At 42.7% G+C, this 26922-nt stretch overlaps 2 protein-coding genes and 1 pseudogene across 2 annotated transcripts in view; 1 reads left to right on the top strand and 2 right to left on the bottom strand.

Annotated features, from left to right (window-relative positions):
* The window catches only part of NF1 (neurofibromin 1), a 239706-nt gene that overhangs the window by 140723 nt on the left and 72061 nt on the right, over positions 1-26922 (top strand). The window contains exon 36 of the mRNA XM_036766465.1: positions 520-630. Coding sequence (XP_036622360.1) covers positions 520-630 — 111 coding nt within the window. The remainder of the gene's footprint in view (positions 1-519; positions 631-26922) is intronic.
* Positions 10069-10904, bottom strand: LOC118856268 (annotated as a pseudogene).
* On the bottom strand, positions 22324-25134 carry OMG (oligodendrocyte myelin glycoprotein). The gene is made up of 2 exons (XM_036766466.1): positions 24913-25134; positions 22324-24041 (listed from the first exon to the last, which is right to left on the bottom strand). Exons 1-2 carry the CDS (start codon positions 24913-24915, stop codon positions 22701-22703), a joined length of 1344 nt encoding a protein of 447 aa, XP_036622361.1. The 5' UTR covers positions 24916-25134; the 3' UTR covers positions 22324-22700.

Raw genomic sequence — 26922 nt, forward strand, 5'->3', positions numbered from 1 at the left:
TCTGATATTTACTCCATTTAAGAAAGGATTCCCTCTATGTGAGTTTTTATATTATATAAAGGAGCATCTACAAGGGACTAAAAGAAAACTTTTATTTCTTTTTAAACAATCCTGAAGGACTACAGTCCTTTTTCTCCCTAGAGAAATCAGTTTGAGTACTTTGAACATGTGTGCGCACATAGACATCACCAGTCTCCCCCCGCCCCCGACACACTCTCACACACTTTGCTGGATTCCCCATCTTCCTTTAGGTAGCACCTGTTTTCCTGTCCCTGAAGATGGGCCCTTGGGTCCATTCTAAACCTTATTCCTCAGTTTGCTCGGAATGTTCTGTCCTCTCATTTGGGCTTACCCACTTCCCTAGGTAGTAGCCAGGAAGGCCTTCTCTAGAGCTTCTTCACCAAGTTTCCTCCTTTTGGCTGCTGAGATCTGGATTGATAGAGACGTGATTTTCAAATAGGGCCCCGGAGTCCTCCAAACTGGCTCATTAATTATTCGAGCTGTTATTGCTGTTTTCAGGCACCAGGTACATGAAAAAGAGGAGTTCAAGGCTTTGAAAACATTAAATATCTTCTATCAAGCAGGCACTTCCAAGGCTGGAAATCCCGTTTTTTATTATGTCACACGAAGGTAAGGCCACTACAGTTTTGTTTCTTTTACCATGATTTTAAAAGTAAAATTGCTTGCTGATAGAGATAGACTGTCAGCCTAAGTGGTATTGAAGGAGATGGCTTTTGTCAGGAGCTGTGGGGGACGTGGACCTGGGTGCACATGCACCGAAGTGGTATTGTTCACTACCCTTGAGCGATGCCTGACCGTTACTCACTTGCCCTCTTCCCCCAAACAAGCCATTTGATCCATGCTTACTGTATGTATGAGGCCCTCTGCCAGGCCCCGGAGAAGAGCAGACACAGCAATGCCACCCCCTGTCCTCCTAGAGCTTTTTTCCTCCTGGGGAGGTGCAGCACATTCATAGGTGAGAGTAAAGGGTCAGAGGACACACCCACTGTGGCCAGAGTATTTGGGCAGAGAAAGAGAGAGTAGGAACAGCTGGGAGCATCTCACAAAACTGTGGGCTGCCCTGTTACTCTCTGTGAGGCAGAGAGCAGAACCAAACAAAGAGAAAAATGGGAATGTTCTTGTGAAGAGATAGCAGGTGAAGTAAGCAGGAAAGGGAACTGCCATCTCTGACTGTTGGATCCCAGCCACCCAAGGGGTGACCCTTTTGAAAGCCCCATGAGCTGATCCTCCTCATGCCACCCTGCCCACCTGCCTTCAGAGCCCTTCTCCTCTAAGACACTGTCCTCTGTCCAGCTGTGTCCTTGGAGGCTGGCAGGTCACGTGCTTGAATGTTGAAGCTGGGCGGGGGAGGGGCAGGGCAGAAGATGGTCAAACCCCTGTCTTTCCTTTCCTCATTGGCACGCTCTGGAAAGCTGGAGGCCAAGGTGGTAAAGGCTTCCCTTCTCAAAACCATCTCCCTCACACAGCCAGTCAGTTAGAGATTGAATTGGGTCAGTAGTGGTCGTTGTGAGTTTAGGGAGGGGAGCGGAACAAGGGAAGGGGAAGTTTGCCAATGACAATTCTAGGTTTTTCACAGCCTCTGATTTGGAGCAGACTTCAGAGGCAGTTGAGGGTAACCTGTGTCTCCCAGAATCCCTTGAGAACAGAACTTCTTCACCTTTTTGGTATCCTGGACTCCTGGCTCCAGTCCTCAGAATAATGTTCTTAAGATATTGAAGGAAATGTGAAATACCAGTAAGAGTAATTTTTCTCCCCATCCAAATTCATGAACCCCTGAGCTCTTGGCAGAGGAAGGGGTGCTGATTAAGGGTCCATGGTTAAAACCTCTATTTTAAATCATTCTACCTGTGTTCATTCAGCCTTTGCTTAAAGACTTGTGGTAGGACCTACCTACTGTTTGCCAAACCGATCTTCCCTGTTTTGGATATCTCTGATGGTGAGCAGTTTTTTCTTAATATCAAGCATACTTCTCTACAGCCCAGAACTGAAAGATGGAAATCAATAAACCTCAAACAGGAGCTGTTACTTTCCCTCCCTTCTCAGGGTTTTCGGCCCCAGTTGCTGGTGTCCGCCCCACCCCCCTGCACTGGTCTTCTTTCCAGTGAATCCAAGTGTCTTGCTACTTTCTTTAGGTTTTCTTTTTTTATCCCCTGTGATAGGGAGTTGCCCTCCCTGCCCAGGAGGTGTCCTGCAGGTACCCTTGAGGGCCAAGGCTAGACTGCAGACTGACCACAGCTGTGTGGTTACACTTTGCTGTGAGCAGCCTCATTGATGCTGGAGAACAGCCCTTATTGGATGATATGCAGTGTTTCTTACTGAGCTTGAGTAGTTTGAGAACCCTCAGTGGCCCAAGATGACTAGCTGACAGATTGGGCTGTTTTATGAGGTTCAACTTTTCAGGCCCTAAGCCACAAAGGCCCTCCCTATAGAGAGAAGCCTTTCTATGCTGTTGGGAGAAAAGGTCGGGTGGGGAGCTGAATGGACAGCATCAACCATGGTAGCAGTTGGGCCGTGTGGCCTATGGGCATCGAAGGCTGTTTTGTTGACATTGGATCTCGCTTTGAACATGCTATCCTACATCTTTGTGTCCTAGGAGTTGAGACCCTGCTCCTGTCATCTGAAGGCATATGTGTATAGATGAGTGTAGCTCAAGCCCTTGGAAAAGCAATAGGATCTGCTTTGGGATCCCAGCTGTCCATAGCCATTCTTTTAAGGAGGGGACAGTGTGGTTGTTTGGGCTCTGCTTGTAGGGAAGCACTGGCCATTTTGACCCCCTGACCTCTTCGATGCTTCTATAAATTGACTTCTGATTCCAGATACTCTCTGACAAACCTTGGCATTCCTCCCTCTGCCTGGAAACCCTAATTTCTTTCAGTGGCGGTTCCTCTATTCCTCTCTTGGTCATCACTTCTATCTGACATGGCTTGAGCCCTCACCTTTCCTCCTAGGGGTGGGTTGGGGAGGATTGTCCCAGATTTAGAGCTGAAAGATGCTTTAGAGATCTTTTGGTCCAAATCTCTCATTTTATAGCTGAAGAAACTCAGATCTTCCTGAGTTTAGTCTCAGTTAAAACAACGGTCTTATGTATGAAAGTCTCTATGAGACAGAGACACTAGATTTATCTTGTATTTTTATTTTTAAACAAGTTTTTGTTGATATCTTTAGTTTTTTACATCACCAGAATTTCTCCCAGCATTTTTTGTCCTCCCAAAGAGCTATCCCAGATGACAAGTATTTTAAACAAAGAAAGAAAAAGAGGAAGAGGAGGGAAGAAAAATCAGCAAAACCAATCCATCCAAAAAAGCCTGAAAAGACATGTAACATTCCATACCTGTGCATCTCCCACGCTCTGCAAAGGAATCAGACCGCAGCAAGGTGGGGGTGGGGCAGGGTGTCTTCCCCAGGCTTTTCTTAGGGGCCATACTAGTTCATTAACATTTTGCAGCATTTGCTTTTGACTGGTTCGTGGTTGTATCTTGTACTTTTTAAGACCGTTTGGTAATGATTGAAATGTCATTAAACAGACTTTCCAAAACAGGGGAGGATTTATGTTTTTCTAAAGCCATTTGAGTGCCTGGCCGTTGAAGCAGATAAAGAGTTAATGTAATGCAATGTAGAAGGGGCTTGGCAAAGCCTCAGTGCCAGAGGGAGGTGTCCAGGTGTTGTTTTTCTTGTTCAGCCATTTTTCAACCATGTCCAACTCTTGGCGACCCCATTTGGGATTTTCTTGGCAGAGATACTGGAGTGCTTTGCCATTTCCTTGTCCAGCTCATTTTACAGATGAGGAAACTGAGGCAAACAGGGTTAAGTAACTTACCCAGAGTCACACAGCTAGTAGTGTCTGAGGCCAGATTTGATCTCAGGTCTTCCTGACTCCAGGCCTGGCTTCTGGAAGGGACCTTCTCCATCAAGAGCAGAGTTGAAGACTGTTGGTGAGTGACCTGGCTTTGAACCCCCTCTCTACCACTGGCTCAGGTACCATAGCTCCCTGAGACCATTTTCTCCTTTGCAAAAAGGGGATGGCTCTTTATAAGTGCCCATCTCAAAGGCTTGTTGTGTGAGGGTCACATGAGGTAATGTGTACAAAGTGTTTTACAAACCTAAAAATGCCATCACCTCAAGGGCAGAAACCTTGATTGTTTTCTAGCTATGGATTGTGTTCTTGCCCAGGCCAGTGAGCTCCCTTTGGGCCTTCTGGGGAGTTTTTTCTTTCTGACGTTGTCATAATTAAGATATAAATTCAGGTGTGAGTGACTATCACATACACACACACACACACACACAGACACACACACACACACGCTCTCTCTCTCTGCTCACTTGGTTAAAAATGTTATGAACTAAGTGTGGCAACACCAAGAATTTCACTACTTTTTTCCCCTGATTTGCATTGTACCCATTTGAGATCGGGCTCAGTTTTATAAACCTGAAGACAATCAACATCTGGCTTGTTATTGCTTTTTAATGGAAAACCATGAGGAAAGAAAAAAAGAAGAGATTTCCCCATCCATTCACCAAGCATTTATGGGGTAAATACGGTGTACAAGCTATCAAGTTACTTAACTTCCAGAAACAACCAAGATATTAAAGGCACATTAATTAAAGCATGGTGGTGGTAATTCTTCAGTAATTGAGGTGCAGTGAAGATGAACACTTTCCCCAAAGCTTTCCATTTTGTAGTAGATGACAATAAATGGACCAGATTCAAAAGTTCATCTCACTAACCCACAAAGCAGCATGAAAGGCACCAAGAAGAAAAGAAGGCTGTCCATGGCCCCGAGGGTAGGACTGCTCTTTGGCGTGGTCTTACTGGTGTGATGGGCTGGAGCCATAGTCAGAGCACTCTGAGTATTGTTTTCAGTGTCCTGGGAAGCCACTTCAAGGGCTAGCAGTAAGCCAATCACCCACACTGGAGACACCATCTTCTTCCCTGTTTCAACACAACACAAATGGATGCCAACATTGATTTTCGAAGAGCAGGCAAAGAAATCTCATAGATCTTAATTCCCTCATCTGTTCATCTTTGCTTTTCAGTCAGTGGTCCAGTGAATGCTCCTTTTCCCCTAATTCTATCTAGGAGGGAACTGCCAACTATTCTATTTTTACTTGAAGCAAGGAGAGGAGTAAGAGGAGTTAGACTCGGGCTAGGATGAGGCCCAGTGGCCCAGCAAGGCTGTCCCACCGAGGGAGGGAGGGAGGCAGACAGACAGGTTCCTGTTTTGATGGCAGCCTCCCATACTCTTTAGGTGCTGCCGCAGCCCGGTGTATCTCCCACCCCTTGTTAGGGGCAGAGCTGCAACTGGAATCCAAGCCTTCTGATTCCTATTCCAATATTCCTTAATAGACTAATGATCTATGCACGAGGAAAAAGTAAAGGTAAAGAAGTATGATTGTTAGGCCTTCCATTAAACAAAGAAGCAGTTGGCTTTACCTTGCATTGTTAAAAATAAAATCTGCCACTTTAGTCAAATGCAGAACTGTGTCTCTTTTCTTAGGAGAGACCATTTTTAAGGTTGTAGTCAACTAAAGGATTGAGAAGGTTTCTTTACCTGTTGATACTTTATTTTTCTTTTGAAGCTTAGAAACAAGGCGCCTTTTCTGTCCTTCACCAGTGCATCAGACTTTTCATTCCTTCCCAAGCTGCTTAAATATATTTGGTAGCTGGTAACACAGGGGACCTGCTTCTGGACAGAAAAGCCTGCCAATAGGAAACTGTTTACTTTTTCTTATGTAGTATTTTCCAGAGCAACGGATGTCAGCAGATGGAGTGAAGCCAGAGATCAAGGAGTTCAGATGAATTTATCGTCTTGCAAAAAGCTACCAATTTATTAAAAAGACCCAGTGAATGTTACTTTGTTCATCTCCAGACCCATTTGCCCAGCAGTCCTTAGGAACGTACCTTAGGAATTGACGATTACTAGGAGAACACCCTATATTTGGTTATCAATTTTACTGGCTTAAGAGAAAAAAAAAATCAAATTTGTATATTGTTTTAGGGGGACAACATTGTTTATATTTCTTGTTAAGATTAATGTTCTGCCAGAATTCTTTCAAGATCTGAGCATGGTTCAGGAATATTCATGCCAAAATTAATTTCTAATGTAACTGATTAATAGAACCTATTAGAAAATGAACCCAGGCTTATTCATGTACCTCTTGTTCTGTGATGAAAAGATATACAAGGCATTGATACATTCATGAGGCAATGCTTTTATTTCCTTATTTTAAAATACCAACCCACTTAAGAGTTTCCACATGGGGACAATTAGCTAACTTCTTTTTTTTTCTAGAAATTAATTTAAATTCTCGAAGTGGTGCTTTACATAACGAAGGGTGTGGGGAGAGGGAGAAGAGGAGGGAGACCAGATTCTGGCCTTTCCTTGGGAATGGCATAAACCAGGAAGTTAAGTGAGCTGTGTTGTATGGGCACCATCACAACATTGGCAAGCATTTTAAATTTGCCCTGGTGTTAACATGACTCAGACATTTCTAAAAGACGTTCAAAGCAATGTACAAGTCAGTACATGTTTCTGACTTAAACTTTTGCTTTCCTTTGTCATTTTTTAAAAAAAATGCTCTGACTTATCAGAGCTTTCCAAGCTTAATTCAGTTCAATTCAGCTAATGTTTTATTTTATTTTTCCCTCTTTAATTTCAATTTAATATTTTAGTTTTTCCCCAATTACATGTAAAAACAATTTTAACATTCTTTTTTTGTTGTTGCAAATTTTGAATTTCAAATTCTCCCGTGCCCCCACCATTGAGAAGACAAGCAATTTGACATCAGTTATACATGTGTAGTCATGTAACACATTTCCATGTAAGTGAAAGAAAACAGACAAAAAAAAGAAAGAAAAATAAGAAATGTGTCTTCGATCTGCATTCAGGCTCCACCAGTTCTTTCTCTGGAGATGGTCAGCACCTTTCAACATAAGGCCTTACAGAACTCTCTAGGATCCTTGTTGACAGCAAACATTTTACTAAGCACCACCTGTGTGCAGAGTTTCGTGTTAGGCCTTGGGGGAAACAGATAATACTGATAAAGCTGGGCTTCTGGATGATAATAGCTCATGTTTATATGATACTTTTAAGATTGTCAAAGATTTTGTCACACTAATCTTGTAAGATGAAGAAACTGAGGCTCAAAGAAATTCAGAGAATTCTGTGGTGGAAGAATAAATAGAGCTTTAATGTCTTCACAGGGAATTGGGGGTGTTAAATAAGTTAAACAGAGGACCCAGGGGAGGATTGGTTGTGTTCTGAGGATTTAAAGAAGAAGCAAAAGAGAAGGGAGGGTAAGAGGAGGGATACCTCGGTGTAGACAGGAGGAAGTACAGGGTGGAACTTGCTATTTCTCATAATTTGGGTGTGTGAGAAGCGTACACAACCATGGAGGAAAGGGATGGGGGCAACGGACGTCCAGTGAACCTTACTCCTACCTCACGGAGGATGGAACACAAACATGCATGTAGACAAAGAATTTGGTATAGAAATACCTGGAACTCAAAAGTAGAATGGGGGGAGGGAGCAGCACTGGTTAAGGGGGAAGCGTGGAGCAGGGAAGGAATAGATTGCAAACCTCCTGATGTTGTGGAGGGGATTAAGTAAATACACATGCAGGTATGTGCTCGCTTGCGCTCTCTCTTTTTCTCTATCTGTCTCTCTTTTCTCTCTCTGTCTCTCTCTGTCTGTCTCTGTCTCTCTCATTCTCTCTCTGTGTCTCTCTTCTCTCACTCTCATTCTCTTTCTCTGTCACACACACACACACACACACAGAGCAAAGAATAGGAGACTAAGGGGAAGCCTATCAATTGGAAAATGACTTTACACATTGTGGTATAGGAAAGTAATGGCATATTATTGTGCCATAAGAAATGACGAATCCTGAATAGTACAAACTGATGCAGAATAAAGTAAACAGGAGTGAGGAAGCAACAGCTACAGTGATAACAGCATTGTAAAGAAAATCGACTTTAAAAGACTTAAGTCTGATTCAGAGGGTGTCCATGTCACCTAGCCAGAGATCAGTGATGGATCACACCGTCCTCCTCAGGGCAGAAGTGCTGGACTCAAAGTACAGGGAGAGACACCCACTTGTGGAGAGAGTGACTGCATGAGTTCATTTTGCTTTACTACGCTGTTGTGTTATGAGTAGTTCTGTCTGCTCCCCAGGCCCTCAGTTTTTACTTGGGAGATCACAAAGGAAGTTTCCCAATAATGATGTTAAATAAAAATACCATTGAAACATTTTTTTAAAATAATATTTTGTTTTTTTTCAATTTGCATGTAAAAACAGTTTTTAACATTTATTTTTTAAATTTTTGAGTTCAAAATTCTCTTCCTCACTTTCTGTCCTCCCCAGTTCCTGAGAAGGCGAGCAATTTTATATATGTTATAAATGTTGTTATTGAGTCATTTCAGTTGTGTCCAACTCTCTTTGACCCCATTTGGAGTTTTCTTGGCAAAGGTACTGTAGTGGTTTGCCATTTCCTTTTCCACCTCCTTTGACAGATGAGAAACTGAGTCAAACAAGGGGAAATGACTTGCCCAGGGTCACACAGCTAGTAAGTGTCTGAGGTCGGTTTTGAACTCGGGAAGATGAGTCTTCCTGACTCCAGGCTCAGACCTCTATCCACTGCAACACCTAACTGCTGTAGGTTATACATGCAAAACACTTTTCCACATTAGTCATGTTGTGAAAGAAAACACAGATGCGCTCCCCCCACCAAATCCAACAACTCCAAAACCATGAAAAAATGAAACCAAACAAAAATATGCTTCAATCTGCATTCAGACTCCATCATTTCTGTCTGTGGAGATAGATACCAATTTTTATTGTTAAGTCTTTCAGAATTGTCTTGGATCCCTGCATTGCTGAGAATAGCTAAGTCATTCATTGTCAATCATCACGCAGTGTTGCTGTCGTTGTGTACAATATTCTCCTGGTTCTGCTCACTTCACTTTGTGTCAGTTCATATGAGTCTTCCCAGGTTTTTCTGAAATCATCCTGCTGGTTATTTCTTAGCATTCCATCTCAGTCATAGACCACAACTTATTCAGCCATTCCCCAGTTGATGGGCATCCCCTCAATTTCCTATTCTTCACCACCAGTTAAAGAGCTGGTAGAAATGTTTCTGTACAAATATGTCCAAAAAATCTCTTTGGGATTCATACCTAATATAGATGTTATTGCTGAGTCAAAGGGGAAACTTTTTTTTTTAACAGCACAGAAGAGAACAGAAGGAAGCAAAGATGAGAGAGAGAGTTTTGAAAGTAAAGTTTTGAATTTATTTTTTGCTTTTGCAAAAAAGCAAGCAGTTTGAAATTAGATGTGGTTTCTTTGTATCCTGTTGTGTTTATGGAAATGTTCCCTTTTTTGTTGCTTAATTTAAGAATGCAAATTTATTTCTAAATATATATACATGTTATCAAATGAGCATGTTTACTGCCTCTATTTTCTACACAAAATAATAAGGTACTTTATTTTCACTTAGTTGATTATAGTGGTCCTCATACCTACGAGCAATTCCCACCCCCACCCCCCAACATATTCTCTACAAGTGGGGCCATTTAAATCTGCTTTGTATATGATTCATCATGTGTCTTTTGACCGTATTGGCAGCTCGCATTTGTGCCAGTGTTTCTCCTGTCAAATAGGATTTTTTACACTTAGAATTTCTGTAATTAGCCTGAAGCATGAAGTGCTATTGTAGTTACAGACATGGTTTTGAAAAAGTGGTCTTTTTTTTGACTTAACTATTCTTGCAATACAATGATCCAAGACAACTCTGAAAGACTTAAGAATGAAAAATTCCAGAGAGAGAACTAATGGTGTCTGAATGCAGATTGAAGCATACTTTCTTTTTACCTTCTTTATTTTTTTTGCATATGTTTTCTTTCATAACATGACTATTATGGATATGTTTTGCATGACTATGCACATATGACCTATATGGAATTGCTTGCCTTTGGGGGTGGGGGAAGGAGCGAAGAAGGGAGAGAATTTAGAATTCAAAGGGTTTTTTTTTTGTTTAAATTTTTATTTTTGTGTAGGGAAAAATCAAATATACATTTAACCCAATTTGGTTGCAAGTTCCTTAGCTTTTGCCTTTTCCAGCTTGGCAATACGAGCCACCGATTTTGGACCCAGAACATTGCCACCCCAGTGACAACAGATCTCATCACGTCTGTCATTGTAATTGGTTTTGATGGCTTCTACCAGCTTAGCCAGGGCTACCTTATTTTCAGGATTAACCTGTGTGAAGGCAGTGCTTGTGCAGGTCTTTCTGTGAACTAAGCGACCCAGTCTGGCTTTACCTTTGATAATACAGTAAGGAACCCCCATTTTTCGGCACAAGGCAGGTAGGAAGACCACTGGCTCAATGGGGTCCATGTCATGTGCAATCACTACCAACTGTGCTTTCTTATTTTCTACAGGGTAGTAACAGTGTTAACACCTGCTCTCAGGACAGGTGGTCTCTTAGTGGGGACATCTCCTTTGCCTGCAGCCTTTTGTTCAGCCCAAGCCAGAAGCCTTTGCTTCTTATCTTGCTTTGTCTCGGGTCTATACTTATGAGCCAGTTTCAGCAGTTGAGTAGCTGTCTGACGATCCAAAGCCTGGGTGAACTGGTTAATTGCTGGTGGAACTTTCAAACGCTTATAAAGGATAGACCTTTGACGCTGCAGTCTGATGTACCGAGGCCATTTGACAAATAGAGTAAGGTCCCTTTTGGGCTGGATGTCCTGACCAATGCCAAAGTTCTTGGGCTGCTTCTCAAACAAAGGATTGACGACTTTCTTGGCCTCCTGCTTCTTTACTACAGCAGGGGCCGGAGCCACCTTCTTCCCCTTGGCCTTCTTCCCTTTTGGCATCTTGGCTGGCTGAACGAGAGTGAATTCAAAGTTTTAAAAAATAAATGTTAAAAGTTGTTTTTACATGTAACTGGGGAAAAATTAAATACTAAATACAGAAAAAAAGATTGCACAGGATGGACAGACATGGAAAAAAAAAGTGTTTTTTTCTTACCAAAGCCACATAATTTTCTTGGGAAAAATTCTCTTGTCAAAAAAAATATATACTTGTGCAGATCCTAAAGCATCTAGACCAGAGGTGGGGAACCTGTAGCCTCAAGGCCACATGTGGCATTCTAAGTCCTTGTGTCCAGCCTTTTGACTGAGTCCAAGTTTTACAGAAGAAATCCTTTTATTAAGGGACCTATTGATTGAGGAGCTGGAGGGCCACATGTGGCCCTGAGGCCACAGGCTCTCCAGCCCTGATCTAGACAAACCAAAAGGTATGGCTACCCTTTTGAATCTCAGTGATAAATATTGTGGTTGGCTTTTCTGGTTTTACATTTTTTTCTTTCCTACCTCCCAGACTACCCTTCCAGCTGCCTCTCTGCCATCCCCAACTGGATGTTCCCTCAACACCTCAAACTCAGCTTGTCCAAAGCCAAACTCATCTTTCCCTCTAACCCTGCCCCCGCCCCTTCCCTATTACTGTAGAGGGCAGCAGGAGCCTCCAATCCTCAGGTCCCCAACAGAGGAATCATCCCCTCACTCTCTCTCACTCTTCATGGCCAGGTTGTTGTCAAGGCCTGTCAGTTTTGTCTCTGCAAAATGCCGCCTTACCTCCCCTGACACTGCCACCCCCCCACATGCAGGCCCTCAGGGGTCTGATCATGTGACACCCTAACCCACACCCTTACTCAAAAAACTCCAGTGGTTCCCTGTTTCTTCCAGTATCAAACACAAAATCCTGTGGCATCAAAGCCTTTCCCAGCCTACCCCTTTCTTCCTTTCCCATCTTCTTCCTTACTCCTCCCCATATACTTTGTAGTCCTTGCTGTTTCTTGAACTAGACCCTCCATCCCTTGGCCCTGGGCATTATCTCTTGGTTGTCCCTGATGCTTGAAATGCTCTCCCAGCTCATCTCCACCTCCTGGCTTCCCTGGCCTCTAAGGTGTCTTTGGGCTTTAAATCTGTGAGCTTCTGAGGGATAGAATAAATATTATGTTACTTTTAGCATAATGAAAGATTGCTTCACTTAGTGTTTTTATACTGTTTGTTCTAGTCTAGTCGGCATGGTGAAGACTCACCTCTTCTGTCATAATCCTGTGCCTCCTGGGTGGTCCTGGTGGCCAGTTTTGCCACGTGTACTATCAGACACGAGTCAGCTCGAACTGCCCCTTAACTGTGCCAACTGGATCAGAGAATTACTGTGTTACATTTGCTGTCATTGAGAGTAAATCTGCTCCTTTTTATTTACTATATATTCACTGAAAGAGTGGATGTCTTCATGCAGGAGTTACACTAGAAAGTGGGGATAATTTCATACAAGTATGTCATTTCCCTCCTTTTCTCTGTGTAAGAATGACCACTTCCATGCTTATCACATAAGGCAGTATATTAGCTTACGCGGTGCTTACATAGAAGAAAATGATTTTTTTAAAGTAGACAGACATTGTACATTTAATCTCATAGCTAGGGTTCTTTTCTCTTATGTAAGAAAGGAATCCCCCACCAGACCATGAGGCAGAGAAGAAGCATTTGTTAAGCCCCGACTATGGGCCAGGAACTGTAATATGACTTCACAAAAGTTATTGCGTTTGGTCCTCTTAACAATTCTGGGAAGTATGTGCCTTTAATATTCTCATTTTACAGTTGACAAAACTGAGGCAAACAGAGATCTCACCTTGCTTCAGAGTCACAGAGCTAGTAAGTAGCTGCAGTCAACTTTGAACTCGGTCTTGGCTCAGCATTCCATCTACTGCACTACAAAGTGGATGAAATTTGTGGAGCCATGTTAATGTCAAGGAGAAGGGCTTCAGAAGGTTCTCAGAGATTAGGAAGAGATGTAGGTTGGTGCTATAAGTCAGATGAAGTAACAAAAATTCTTTTCTTGGTCACTTTGCTCATTTGGCTCTGGCACGGGAAACCCTTTGTGGTGCTCAGTGGCTAAGTGTTAAGAATTTGTAACTATGACGCCTGTAGAGATACACTAGATTGCATGTAGGCCCCACGTAATTTTGGCAGTTGAAGCTTTGATTGGCAGATAAAAGGTTCTTTCCTGTTAGCCTTCTGTGTTCTTATCGCCCTCCTTTTTTCACTCTGTGTGTGTATGTTTTCAGTTTAAGTGAAAAGCCATCCTTCAATACTTTGCATATTCTTTCTTTAGATAAATATTTAACAACAATTGAACCCTTCTAGAGGTATTTGTATAGCTTAGAACTGTGGCTATGGACAACAGCATGATTGTAAACATGAGAGAGGCAGCATTTCCTGTAGTAGGCCTTCCCATAGATACTTTCAGAACTGATTAAAAACCCAAGGAGGCTGTGGGTAAAGTATTTAAAAAGAAATCACCCAACTCAATTCTGTACTCTCAACCTTCTCCCATTACACCCACTCCTTGATTGACTCTTCAGTGCATTAGAAATTTTGTCTGTTTTGACCTTTCTGTGGAGCAATGCTCCTACAAGGTTGTTTTCTCTTAAAGACTCCAATTCAGATTACACCTTTCAGAGTGTAAACCAATTTACCCGACAAATTAGCACTCAGCAGCCGCGTCGTCTCCATTCCTCAGACACTTTTCTCTGCTGAAATGCCTCCAGACACGAAGGGCACGGGACTTGTCCTTTCCTTGCTAGGGATCTTCTTTGGAGCTAATACCACATTGCAGGAATTGGTTTCCTGTGTGACTTCAACATGATAATTTGCTAGGAAGATTATTTTTTTCATACTTTTTGTAAAATGTGATAAAAATGAAAATCTTGAGCCTAGCTTTCTCCCTTCTGTAACTTCCTGTGGTCCCCTTTCTTCCTTCTTTTCTTTGAAGTCTTTCTCTCCTTTCTGAATTGTGGGGATTGCTTTATAATGAAGGAGGGAACTTGCTAAAAATCTAGAGAGAACCAGCTGACTTTGGAGCATCTTGCCTTGTTGATCAGTTTCAGTTCCATCCATCCTTTTTCCTTCCTTTTGTTCATGATAATAAGGACGGACCTGCCCCATTGCCACCTTCCAAAGCCAAATACCTAGGGGGAGGATGACCTTGCACTACTAAGGTTTATCAGTGGATATTGTGTGATGCTTTTTCAGCATTGCTCATGCACGTTTAAAACTTGAGACCGTTGATAAAAGAAGACAAAATTAGTGTCCTTAGGGATGAGTGGCTTTAGTCCAAATACATATATACAATTTGGTTTAGCCATTATTTTATGCAATGCTAATTTGTGCATATTGTTTTTTCAGCTTCATATCATAAAATTTAGACTGAAAGGTCAGCCAGTGCAGTTCATTTTCATAAATGAGAAAGCTGTGGCCCAGAGGGATTAAGTGACCCCCCGTAAGGTCTGCTAGTCTTCCCCCTCCCCCTTCTTCATTAATCTCTTGGCTTATGGTACCTGCCCTCTGGCTGATGATGTCCTACATGTTAATTCTCCCATTCAGTTCTTGCTTTTTCATGGGTTGCAGCCTGTTCACACCTATTGTGTGATCCCCTACCAGTTGCCTTTCCGTCGCCGTCTTTGGTCCTTTGGAGACTGACATTTTCTGACTTTTATGTAATCAGTCCATCAATCAATAACATGTATTGAGCTCTTGTTTCATGCCAGGAACTCTGCTAAGTGCTGGAGACACAAAAAGAAGCAAAAGACAGTCCCCGACATCACCACACAATGAGACAGACAACAGGCAAACAAGTGTGTACCAAGAAGCTACACATGGGATAAGTAGGAAATAAGGACCAGACTGAAGGCACTAGAAGTGAGGGGGGTTGGAAGAGGCTTCCTGTAGAAGATGGGATTTTAAGGAGGTAGAGATGGGGGGGGTGGAGGATCAGTCTGGGTATGGGGGACAACCTGAGAAAATGCCTGGAGCTGACAGATGGAATTTCTTGTTCATGCAACAGCCAGGAGGCCAGTATCACTGCATCCAAGAGGATGTGTTGAAAAGTAAGGTGTAAGAAGACTGGAAAGGCAGGGGCTTTGAATGCATAACAGAGCATCTTGTACTTGCTCCTAGAGACTGTGATAAGGAACCACAGGAGTATATTGAGTTGGGACAGAGACATGCTCAGACCTGTGCCTTAGGAAAATCACTAAATCACGTTAGTGGCTGAGTGGAGGATGATGTGGAATGGAGAGAGACTTGACAAGCAGACCCACTAGCAGCTATTGCAATGATCCAGGTGCAGGTGGGTGGGTGGCAACATCAGAGGAGAAAAGGGGGTGTATTCGAGAGATGCTGCAGAGATGATATTGACAGGCCTGGAGAACAGATTGGATATGGAGGGTGAGGGAGAGTGAGGAGCCTGTGATGACTCCGGGAAGAATATTAGTGGCTAGATGGTGCAGGGGATCGAACACTGGACCTGCAGTTTGGAAGACCTGAATTCAAATCAGATTTTAGACATGTAAGCTTAGCCACCCTGGACAAGTCCATTAACCTCTCTAAGCCTCAATTTTCTCATTTCTAAAATGTGAATAATAAAAGCACCTACCTTTCAGGGTTGCTGTGATGATCAAATGAAATAATATTTTTAAAGTAATTTGCAAACCTTAAAGCAATATACAAATGCTAGTTATTTCCAGATAGCTCAGTGGAACCATGGATTGAACGCTGGGCCTGAAGACAGGGGGACACGAGTTCTATTCCAGCCTTGAACCCTTACTTCTTTGTGACCTTGGGCAAAGTCATTTTACCTCTGCTTGCCTCAGTTTCCTCCCAGGGTGGTAAGGATAAATGGAGATAATATTTATAAAGAGCTTAGCAAAGTGCCCAGCACGTGGTAGGCATTGTTTAAAGCTTAATCATGGTCGCCGTCATCATCCTCGTCACTGTTGTTGCCGTTATGGCCTTTGTCTCAGGGAAAAGGCTGGAATCGTATAAAATAACTGTTCAGTTTCCCAAAAGCAGTGTAGCCCAATCCTCCTCTTGTTTTCTTCTGTACCCAGTTAAAAACAAAAAGAAAACACAGAAATGTCATGCAGGCATGCCACCAAGGAGCGTGTGAAGGACCTCACTGTCTCAAGAGAATCCCTCTGCCATTGAGTCTCTGTGCTGGATGTGCTCTGTGACGGCAGGAGAACGCATTTTTGTTAGTATGTGTTTCCCCATTTTGGTCCTCACTTCATGTTAATAATCAGGGAGCCATCAAAGAAAGCAGTCTGTTATGTTTTTCAAGGAATCTCCTAGGTTTTGGCTTATGAATGAGAGATCCCTTATGGAGGAAAAACTTGAGGTGGCATTCCATTCTGTCCACATCGTGTGCTTTTTTATTGTTAACAAACAGTACATACAGTGGGATTGTTAGCAAGGTGGATGGCAAGGAGATGGATGGATAGAAGTCTCTTGTCAGGGCTGTGGCCAGGTTTTGTCACCAGCCCCAAGGGAGGAGTGGAGGCACTAAAGCATCTGTTCTCCTCTAGAACATGGGCCTTGGAAGTTTGGTTCAGACTGTGCACTAGCAGTGTGTGACCTGCCGTGGAATACAATGTGTAAAAGTTGTCTCTTTCCATCTTGGACCTTCATGCCCTCAGTGCTTGGATAGATTATTCTCATAAACATTTTGTAGAGAGGGGAAGGCAGTCATTGAGTCAGTAGTAATCAATGCTGTTTTGGTCAACTTTTTAAAAAATGATAAATTGACGAAAAGGACGAAAACAAACACAGTTGCTGTTAAAGGGTTTGTGAAAAGACACACATGTGCATCTATTATTGGTGGAGCTCGAATTGGTTTAACCAGACTAGAAAGCAAATTGGAAATGCTACGATGTCCATACCCTTTGATCCAGAGATCCCACATATACCCAAATGGTGTCAGTGACAAAAGGAAGATCTCATCTACACCAAAGTGCTCATAACAGAACCACTGTAACAACAAACTGGAAACAAAGTAGGTACTTGTTAATCGAGGAATGGCTAAATAAATTGTGCCACAACACGAATGCAATGGAATATTACTACTCTGTAAGAAAGAAGATCTTGAATATTGAGAAGCATGGAACAATTGAGATCAGCTGATACAAAGTGAAGTAAGTGAAACCAGGAATACCTTGTGCACAATGATTCTAATAATCCCAATGGAAACTACCACAGAAACTAAACTAAACTGGATGCTCACTATTGTCATGATCCACCTTGGCCCATATGAAAAAAATGAGATAGGAAAACTCACCTCCTTCCTTTCACTGGTGACCACGGAGGTACCTAGTGTCCACTGGAGGTTTAACCAATGTGTTGGTTAGAGGGATTGGAAAAGGCTTTCTGTACAAGATGGGATTTTAAGGAGGTAGCGATGAGGAGGGTGATCATTCTGGGTATGAGGGACAACCTGAGAAAATACCTGGAGGTGACAGATGGAATTTCTTGTTCATGGTCCTTGCTGAACCTCTTGTTTTTCCCTCTTTGCCCTAATGGAGGGCTCTCTAGGTAGCATGGGGAGGAATATGTTTGGAATAAAATATCATTTAAAAAAAATTCAATAAACAAAGGTTTGCTTTTTTCCCATGCCTTTGTTATCTTCTGCTCTTTTCAGCTCCCTTAAGAATCCATTCTGTAATGCCTTGAACATTGTGTTCCTTCCATGGTGGGGGGAGAGGGGGCTCTCTCTGTCTCTGCTTTAGAACAGCTGCTCTTCCAGTCTTTGTTTTCTTTCCTGCCCTCAATGACAGTAGCGAGTTTGGAGGAGGGATAGAGTGGGGGAAAAGACGAAGTGTTCTGCTTTAGATGTAATGACTCGAAGATGCCTGTGGGATCCAGTGTTCTCTCTGTCATGTGTCTGGCTCCCTTACTGAAGTCTTCCACTCACCTTCCCTGGTCTCTGGTGTCTAATAAACCTCTTAGTCTCTGAGGAAGTTAACATCTCCAGATGTTTGCAGAATGGCCGTTTGCGAATGGGCATTTGTGGTAACTTGTTTTTGGTTTTATTCTCAATCCTACCTTTGCTGCCACATGTGGAGGACTTAGCCATAGCCACCTTAGTCCTCTAGTGTGAGGGGAGTAGGAACTGTATACATTGAATTGGCCTGGTGAGGACCCTTGGGAGCCTGCCAAGCCAATTACTAGATAGAATTCTTTTAGGTGCCCCTTTGAATGTTTTGACCATACTAAAAAAAAATCTAAAAGTACTCTTTTCTTTTAAAATCACTGACCTAGGAAAAAAGGTACTTTTGGTGGGAAGCATGAGCTAGTGCCAGAGAAAGTCACTAGAGCTGGCCACTGACATAGTCTTGCCAGGGAGTGCTTTTGATTGGGTTCAGGGCCACCTTAGTGATAAGGGAGACCTTTGTTTGGCTAGATCAGGAGAGGAGGTAGGTGGGAAGGGAGAGTGAATATGAATGGTGAGCCAGCTTGGAGAATGAGGGAATAATTCATGTTTAGTCCTTCCTTGGGTTCCACTGGGGAAAAACCCTGGGTATAGTAGGTGGAACAGGGATTCAAGATGGTCACGTGTGGAGTACGGATGGGTAGGACTGGAGGAAACATGCATCAAACTACGTGATTGTAGAGGCTTTCACTTGCTTTGCAGTTCAGGAGTGACCAGCACACTGGACTTGGAGCCAGAAGACCTAGAGCAGAGTCTCACCTTTGCCATTTACTGACTTAGTTGCCTTTAACAAAGGCATTTAGCTTCTCTGAGCCTTGTTTTCCTTATCTACAAATTAAAATCCAGAGGTCTGGAGTTTCACAACAATCTTCCCAATAAACCAGAGGAAGGTAGTTTAAGAAAGTAATTTGTAAGATGCTGTATGAATGTGAATGATTGTCTTAGTCATTCCAGGTGTGAATGCCCATCCTTCCAAGCCCAGCTCAAATATGACAACCGCTACCAGCTCAGTCTCCTCCCCTCTTTCCCCAGGGCCCGTTGCCTTCCTTCAAATCTCTCTTGTTGCCCTGAGCACATCCCATACGGTCCCGCACTTACTCCTGTCCTTCCATCTGCTCTATTTAGATTGCAGCCTCCTTGAAGGAAAAGGCAGCATCTTACTCTCCTATTCCCCACTGCTTAGAGCACCACTATTCACTTAATGAGTGGCCAAGAAGTATTTTTAGAGTTGGGTGGAGTGCTTATCCTAGAAATAAACAGATGCTCTTTGTTAACTGGAATCAAAACTTAATGAGCAGCATGTGTAGGCCTTTAAAACCGAACCCATCCTAGTATATCTTCTTGGAGCTAATGGCAGGGTGTTAGTTGAATGGCTTGTATGGCGTTGCTTTTCTTAAACAAGTAGATTCATTGACGTTATCCTTAAAAGACATCAGTATTCTTAATTATAGGTGCAAGAGAGATAGTAAACATTTAGTGAGCACCTGCTGTGCTCAGTGCTGAGGATACCAAGAAAGATAAAAGACAGTCCTTGCTCCCAAGACCCTCACAGTCTGGTGGGAGAGACAGCATGGGAACAACTCTATACAAATAAGGCATGTCCTGGATAAATTGGAGATACCCAATAGAGGGAAGGCATTAGCTAGAAAGGGGATCAGGGAAGGCTTCATGGAGAAGGTGGGATTGTAGCTAGGACTTGATGGAAGGCAGGAGGCGGAGGTGAAAAGGGAGAGAATTCCCTGAATGGAGGATGGTCAGTGAAAATGCCCGGAGAGGTTTTGTGTGAGAGACAGCAAGGAAGTCAATAGCAGTGAACCCCAGAGTATGTGAAGGCGTAACAAGACTGGGGGAGTGGGGATGTCAGGTTGTGAAGGGCTTTGGATGCCAAATAGAAGGTTTTCTACTTGTTCCTAGAGACAGTTGGGAGCCACTGGAATTTATTGATGTGCAGGGTGTGTATGTGGAGGGGTAGTTTGATTGAACCTGTACTGTAGAAAGATCATTTGGCCAGCTGAATGAGAAATGGACAGGAGTGAGGAGAGACCCGTGTCAGACCAATCAGCAGGCTCTTAGAATCGTCCAGATGTGAGGTCGTGAAGGCCTGCACACTAGAGTTATGGGGGCAGTGTCAGAGGAGAGAAGAGGACATATACAAGAGCTATTGTTACGGTGGGACTTGGCAGCATTCTGTGTATGGGGGTGAGAGGGTGAGGAATTGAGGATGACTCCTAGGATGTTGGCCCAAGAGTGGGGAAGGTGGTGGTTCACTCACAGTAATAATGAAATTAGGATGAGGGGAAGGTTGAGGGACAGGGGAAAAGGAATGAGTTCAGGGTGGTTGTATTGAACTCAAGATGTCTGTGGGACATCCAGGGTAAGGTGTCTAATAGACAGTTGGAGATGAGAGATTGGAGGTTGGCAGAGAGGTTAGAGTTGCATAAGTAGATTTGAGAGTTTAGTATGGTGATGAGAATTGAATCCATGGGAGCTGATACAATCACCAAGTGAAAAAGTATAGAGAGAGAAGAAAAGAGAGCCCAGGATAGAGCTAACCCACAGTTAGCAAAGGTGACTTGGATGAAGAGCTAGCGAAGATGACAGAGAAGAAGGGGACAGATAGGTGGGATTGGAACTGGGAGAGGAGAGAGTGATCAGCAGTGTCAGAGGCTGCAGAGAGGTCAGGAAGGAAAGATGGCCTAGAAAAGGCCATTTGTTTGGGCAGTTAAGAGAATGGTTTTGGTTGAAGCTCAGAAGCCAGACTCCGAGAGTGAGGAAAAGAAATGGTGCTATCTCTTGTAGATGGCCTTCTCAAAGAGGGTCGCCCCAAAAGGAAGAGATGGCAGAGTAATTCCCTTTGAGTTGCTCTGTGTTAGCCTCACTCTTAGCAATTGTATTATAAAAGCCGCAAATTTAAAATGGAGTACCATCTGACAACATTTGTTTTGGTGACAAACTCTGTGCCGCCTCCAAGGCAAAGAGAGCATCTCCTAACCAAAGATCATCAAAATATTCTTGGGCTGTTGACAGATACTGTGTTTACAAATGTCCTGTCATTTCTGTCTCTTCAGTAGCATCTGTATTAAATGAAATAGTTGTTTTCAGTTTATGGTTATTCGCTTGAGTTCAAGACTTTGAGCAAAGAGTAAATAGATTACTCAGAAGGGACCTTAGCAGTGAACTGGCCCAGCCCCTGTTTTATAGATTGGGAACCTGGAATGCACCTAAACCAGAGGGGTCACTTGCGGTGACTAATGGACTTCAACTTTCCCATGAATAGGCCTCTAAAAATTGACTTTGTAATCTGTCTTACATTTAATGACTCTTGAAAGCCATCCCTTTTTTCTCTTCTATTTCTCTTTTTTTCTTCCCTACCTTCCTCCATCTTTCCTTTTTTGTGGAGTAGGGTGGGGGAGATAGACTTCTGATTTCATTAGTGTAGGGTAACTGCCCCCAGCCAGACCCATCTGTCACTTAAAGTACAAGAGGTTGCCTAGGACACCAAGCAATGCCAGGAGGTGCCAGAAAGGGACCTAAAGGGCTTCTCCTCCTTACTTTTAGGCTCTCTGTTCACTACGTTATTTTAGCCTATCACTTTCAGTGTTCCCGTCCCTCCTCTTATCTCTTTGATGGTTTACTGGACAAGTGATTGGGTTTCCCATTCTCAAGAATTTCTCATAATTACTAGGTCAGATTGTAAACTCTTTGATTTATCATAAGCGGCCTCAAGTTCCTAAACAATGCTTTGCATGTCATCTGTGCTTAATAAAAGTTTGTGTAAATTAATTAATTCATGCCCTTTTCTTCCTGAGAAATTCTCTGAAAGATCTTTTTTAGTGGTCAGGCATGGCCTATGAGCCTTCACCTCACTGGAAATTGTAATAAGGCTCTAATGCTCCCCTTCCCACTTTAATTCTGTCCACATTCTCATTTGTTTATCCTTAAATAAAGCTCTCTCTCTTTCTCTCTCAAAATAGTTCCTGATGTGACGTGTAAGACTTTTTGCCACCTGGCCAGTGGATCTTGTTAAATATTTAACATCTGTGGCACTTTCAGCATGCTAATGTTTTCCTGTTCATTCTAAGGATTCTGATCCAAGTTTACTTCTGTGGGCTCAGACTCTTAAAGCAAAGCTGTTGAACTTCCTTCCTAGCAAAACGCCAAGCCCACTGTGCTCTAGCTTTTATGAGGGCCTTTGTCCTTTAGGTCATGAGTAAAGCAGCAGAGTCCTTCAGAAGCAGGGCATTAATTGGGGTATGAAGCAGTGGTGGCTTGAAGATGAAATAAAGACAGCCATTCAGAGGGAGGCCAGTCCAGCACTCCTTTAGAAGCAAGCCACTTAAACACTTGGGTTTTTCATGCAACATTTCGAATTTTGCCCAACACACCTGGACTAATGACACAATGAAATGGTTAGCTAAGCTCAGTGTTCGAGGTCATAAAACGACACGGTTAGGGAGCAAAGACCCCACAGGCATTAGTGTAGACTTTTTTATTTCTTTTCCAGATGTTTAATGATGAAAACATACATAAAATACATATTAAAGTTCAGATGCTTTATATTTTTTGCAAGAAAATGAAGCCTTAAGATACAAAATAAACATTTCATTAAAAAAAAACTTAACAGGTTAGAGTTTACTCAGTTAAGACAGTAAAATAGCAGCAAAGTACCAAGACATTAATTGTGCACTTGTATTTAGGACAAAAGTTACTTCATTAAGATCAGAGTCAAAAATTCAAGACTGGCCTTCTGGAGGGTTTTCTATAATTTGAGTCACTGGTTAGATACGAGCATGTTTTTCCAAATATACATCAGAGAGAGGAGTACTTCCATTAATTTCAGAAAACTCAAGTCCTCAGCCAGTCAGCATGACCATTATTACAATGACATTGACCATTAAGACATAAGCCACATTTGCTTTCCAGATACTTGCTGCAGAAGGTAAGCGAGCATTAAGAGCATTGGTGGTTGTCTCCTCTCTCCTTAAGGTGAGAGTTGTGCTTTGTTGAGCCATTTCAGAGAAGCCGCTCGGCATACCGCTAGTGATGCTTAGGGTCATTGGAGTTGTGGAGGATTTTGTGGAACTCGTGAAGCTTGCGTTTAAGACAGTTGCATCTTGAATATGAATGGTGAGTGTTGCAGCTGCTGCTTCGTGGGAATTTGCCTTTCCTGTGGGCAGACCTTCTGGATAGAGAACCAAAGGCTTATCAGTGCCTGTGAGGACTACACTTTTGCTCGGAGTGGCACTTAATGTGGACTCCTTCGTTCGATATTGTTTGGGTATTTTGGTCACCTTGTGTTGGGTTTCCAGACTCAGGGAACTAATGGCCTCCGTGGCCTGTGTGCTGCTGATGGCGAACATGCTCGAAGTCATCGCAGAAAGGGTAGATTGTTCAGTGAGATTTTGCCAGGGTGTCGTATGATTAGAACATGGAGACCCGACCACCTGAGCTGTGGTTTCCAATACCCATTTCAGTAAATACGTAACATTTTGTTTGTCATCACAAGCCCATCGATTGTTGTACAGAGTTATTACTTGCAGCTGAGATAATTGGTCAAAGGCTTGATCAGGAATATATGTGAACTTATTGTTGTGTAGGTACAGATGCGTGAGATTTATCAGCTTAACTAATGTCCCTGGAAGAATTTGGGTCAAAGAATTGTTAGACAGGTCCACTGTCTTTATGTTGGAAGGCATGTTAGTGGGGACTGTCCAGAGTTTGTTACTACTGAGGTTGAGAAACTGGAGGCTACTGAGTGTATTTTTGATGAGAACAACCCTTTCCACCATATTCTTAGAAACATCAAGGCGCTGAAGGTTCCACTGATAAGCAGTGTCAGACTTGTCAAGAAGTTTGATGGCATTGTTGGTGGCATACATTTCCCAGAGTGACCTGGGCAGCTGCTCAGGGAGGCGCTCCAGCATGTTGTTGGACACATCGAGGGTCCTCAGGTTGGTGTATTGAGTTAGCTGGTTGTGAAGATCAGTGAAGAGGTTAGAAGACAGGTTTAAGTGAACAATGTTCTCTTGGAGTCCGGGTGGTAATACAGTCAAGTTTCTGCCTGAACAGTCCACACGCCTGTGCTTTTCTGAGCATGTACATTGGTGGGGACAGATACACAGAACACCAGGAAAGAGAAGCAGAAGGATGAGCAGGCAGGGAGACATTTTCAATATCTGATATTCCATCTTTGCCTGGAAACAAACAGAGAGACCGAAATGATAGCCTTTCAGCATGCAAATGCAGTGGAGGAATCTATAATGGTCTCTTTAGCATTAGGCAAAATTATCAATAAACCTCTTTGTTGTTTACTCCTTTTATAATTGTTCCAGTGATTAAACTAACAAAGCTTCCCTTCATTTATAGTCCAAATGCTTAATCCTGCTGTTGGGGCTGTCTGGTAGAGAGAGACTTTCTTTCCTTCTTTGCCTCCTGCAACCCTTCCCCAACCCTTCCCCCTTTCTTTTACCACCCTTCTTCCCTATCTGTCTTCTCCCAGCCCGTGTTCTAAAAAAGCATTCTCTTACCAATATACGCTGCCTCATGAGTCCAAGCAAATACTCTTTTCTCATAATGTTTTCTTATCCAGATGGAAAAAATGGCTGTCATAGATCTGTTTTTAAAATCTCTGCAGTAAGGTAGCAGCCGTGTGTGTGTGTGTGTGTGTGTGTGAGATAGAGAATATTTTTTAAGATTTTTAAGAAATCAGCTACGATAGAATATAGCTTTATCAGTTTAAAAGGAATGTCTGCATATTACGAAACATTTTAGGCATTTGAAAACCCAGATCCAATATAATCCCCCTGAGCCCCACACATTACATTGCAAGATGTTGTTTTCCTGTATCTTCTAGTGTTGATTTTCACCAGAAAACTGGTTTTGCTTTTTTTTTTTTTACAAAATAAATGGACATCGGAACAAAATTTCTCAACTGTCACTGCAGCAATTTTTTGGTGCATGCACTTGCTACTAAGAAATATATCTTCTACTCTAACGACCACTTTAAAAGGAACAACAAAAAAATCTCCATCTAGCCAGCTTTACCATCTTTAAAGATCAGCTTACCATAGATAGGGTTGTCTTCCACCTCAGCACATCATCTCTCTGTGAGGCTTGAGCTCAAAGGTCGCCCGCTGTGTTCTGGAGAACAGGGACAGGCTGTGTGCAGGAGGCTGAGGCTTGTGCTCCCCTGCTCAGCCTGCTCAGCTGCATTGTGTCGCTGTGAGCTGAGCCAGGCTCTGAGAACACCTGATCAGCACCACATTGGAGGACTGCAGAGCTGTCACTGGTGCTGACTCCGATTGATTGCAAGGGTGCATGCTCCCCACAGCTGAGACAGGGGCTTTCCTAGGGATAGGTAGACCCTGTGATGGCATCCCTCCCACAAATAGCCTCAGCAGGTCATGCTTCTGTGTGTTTAAATTAGATGGCTACTTTTACGTGAACATCTGCCTCATTGAGATTTTGGGTTTTCTCCTCTTGTGATATTTTATCATTGAAAATTAATTTATCCATATATTCTTGTAATTCCTTCAGAGATGTTGCTTTAATTTAGCATGAGAGCTCTCACATGTGTGTACATCACACACACACACACACACACACACACACACCCCTATGATTTTGTAGCATTCTAGTCTTCCAAAATTGTCTGCTCACTTAAACTCTTATCTTCCCTTCCAGCAGGTACCTAACTTAGATATGTTTGTGCCATACAAAAAGAAAATAATTAATTGTCCCAGCTTGTAGCTTCTCATCATGCTGAGGTACATTTGAGAAAGAACTCAGCTAGTGCCTGTGTCTTGCTAAGCACGGTTTAAAACAATAAAATAAAATCCATTACAACAAACATGTTAAGTACAAGCAATGTGGTATTGTGAAAATGGCACTGGATTATGAGATAGAAAGCCTGGATACAAAGCTAGGTTCTGCTGCATACTTCCAGCATAACTTAGAACAAGTCCCTCGCTCTCTCTGACCCTCAGTCTTCTTATCTGTAAAATGGAGCCATTGAACTGGACAGACACTGAGAGCCCTTCCAGCTCTAATCTGTGATCCTTTGAAAGGCTTCATGGGAATTTGTCTTTTGGGTGGGCAGGTCTTCTGGAGAGGAAATAGAAGATTTGTCAGTACTTGTAAGGACAGATGCCCCTTTCTACTGTTTCCTGATATTGTGTGACTGTCTTGGCCCCTTTGAATGAGTAACCAAACTTGGGGAAGTAACTGTACCTATACCTTGTAACTGCAGAAGGTGCAGCTAGTACAGTGAGCCTCCAGTCTACTCCTGGCCTTAGGTGTGACTATCCTGTCTGGTATTGGTGGCTCTGGGATAGAGCGGGTGACGAAAGCAGGGGCGCCTTGATTTGTCTTTGATTAATGTGTGTGTGTGTGTGTGTGTGCGTGCATGCTTATATACATATACATATATATATGTAATACTATGTTCCAAATATATATATACATAATACTATGTTCCATATATATATATAATATGTGTGTGTGTGTGTGTGTGTGTGTGTGTGTGTATTTGGAACATAGTAGAAATGTGAACCTTTACTTAGATCAGCATTTATGGTAGATACTGCTTTACCTAATTTTCTTGGAGAGAGAATAAAGCAAATGTATGTTTGGTCTCTTCAATGTATTTCATATTTAGTTATTTAGGAAGTAATTTAGAACTTGAAGAGAGGGAGAGAGAGAGAAAAGAAGAAGAAGAAGGGGAGGGAGGAGAGAAAGAGGAGGAGGAGGAGGAGGAGGAGGAGGAGAAGGTGGAGGAGGTTTTAGCTTTGACCCTACCACACATTGGGGCTCATGAAGTAACCCCATCTCAACCCTCGGCCCAGAGTATACCTCACCATCTTTCTGTAGCCCTTGAAGGAGCTCATTTGAGTCATGATTTTATGTTCAGGATTCAGGCCAGGTGGTAACATGCTATCTTTTGATTTGATATTTTTTTCTTAAAAGCTAAAAAAATATGATTTCTTTTTGGTCAAGTTTCCAGATAAAAACTAAATTTGTTAAGCTGAATAGTTTAGAAAACCATTTGCCACAGGTACTATATCATGAGATCCGTTT

Source organism: Trichosurus vulpecula, chromosome 7 (genome assembly GCF_011100635.1).
Source record: "Trichosurus vulpecula isolate mTriVul1 chromosome 7, mTriVul1.pri, whole genome shotgun sequence".
NCBI classification, from domain to species: Eukaryota; Metazoa; Chordata; class Mammalia; order Diprotodontia; family Phalangeridae; genus Trichosurus; species Trichosurus vulpecula.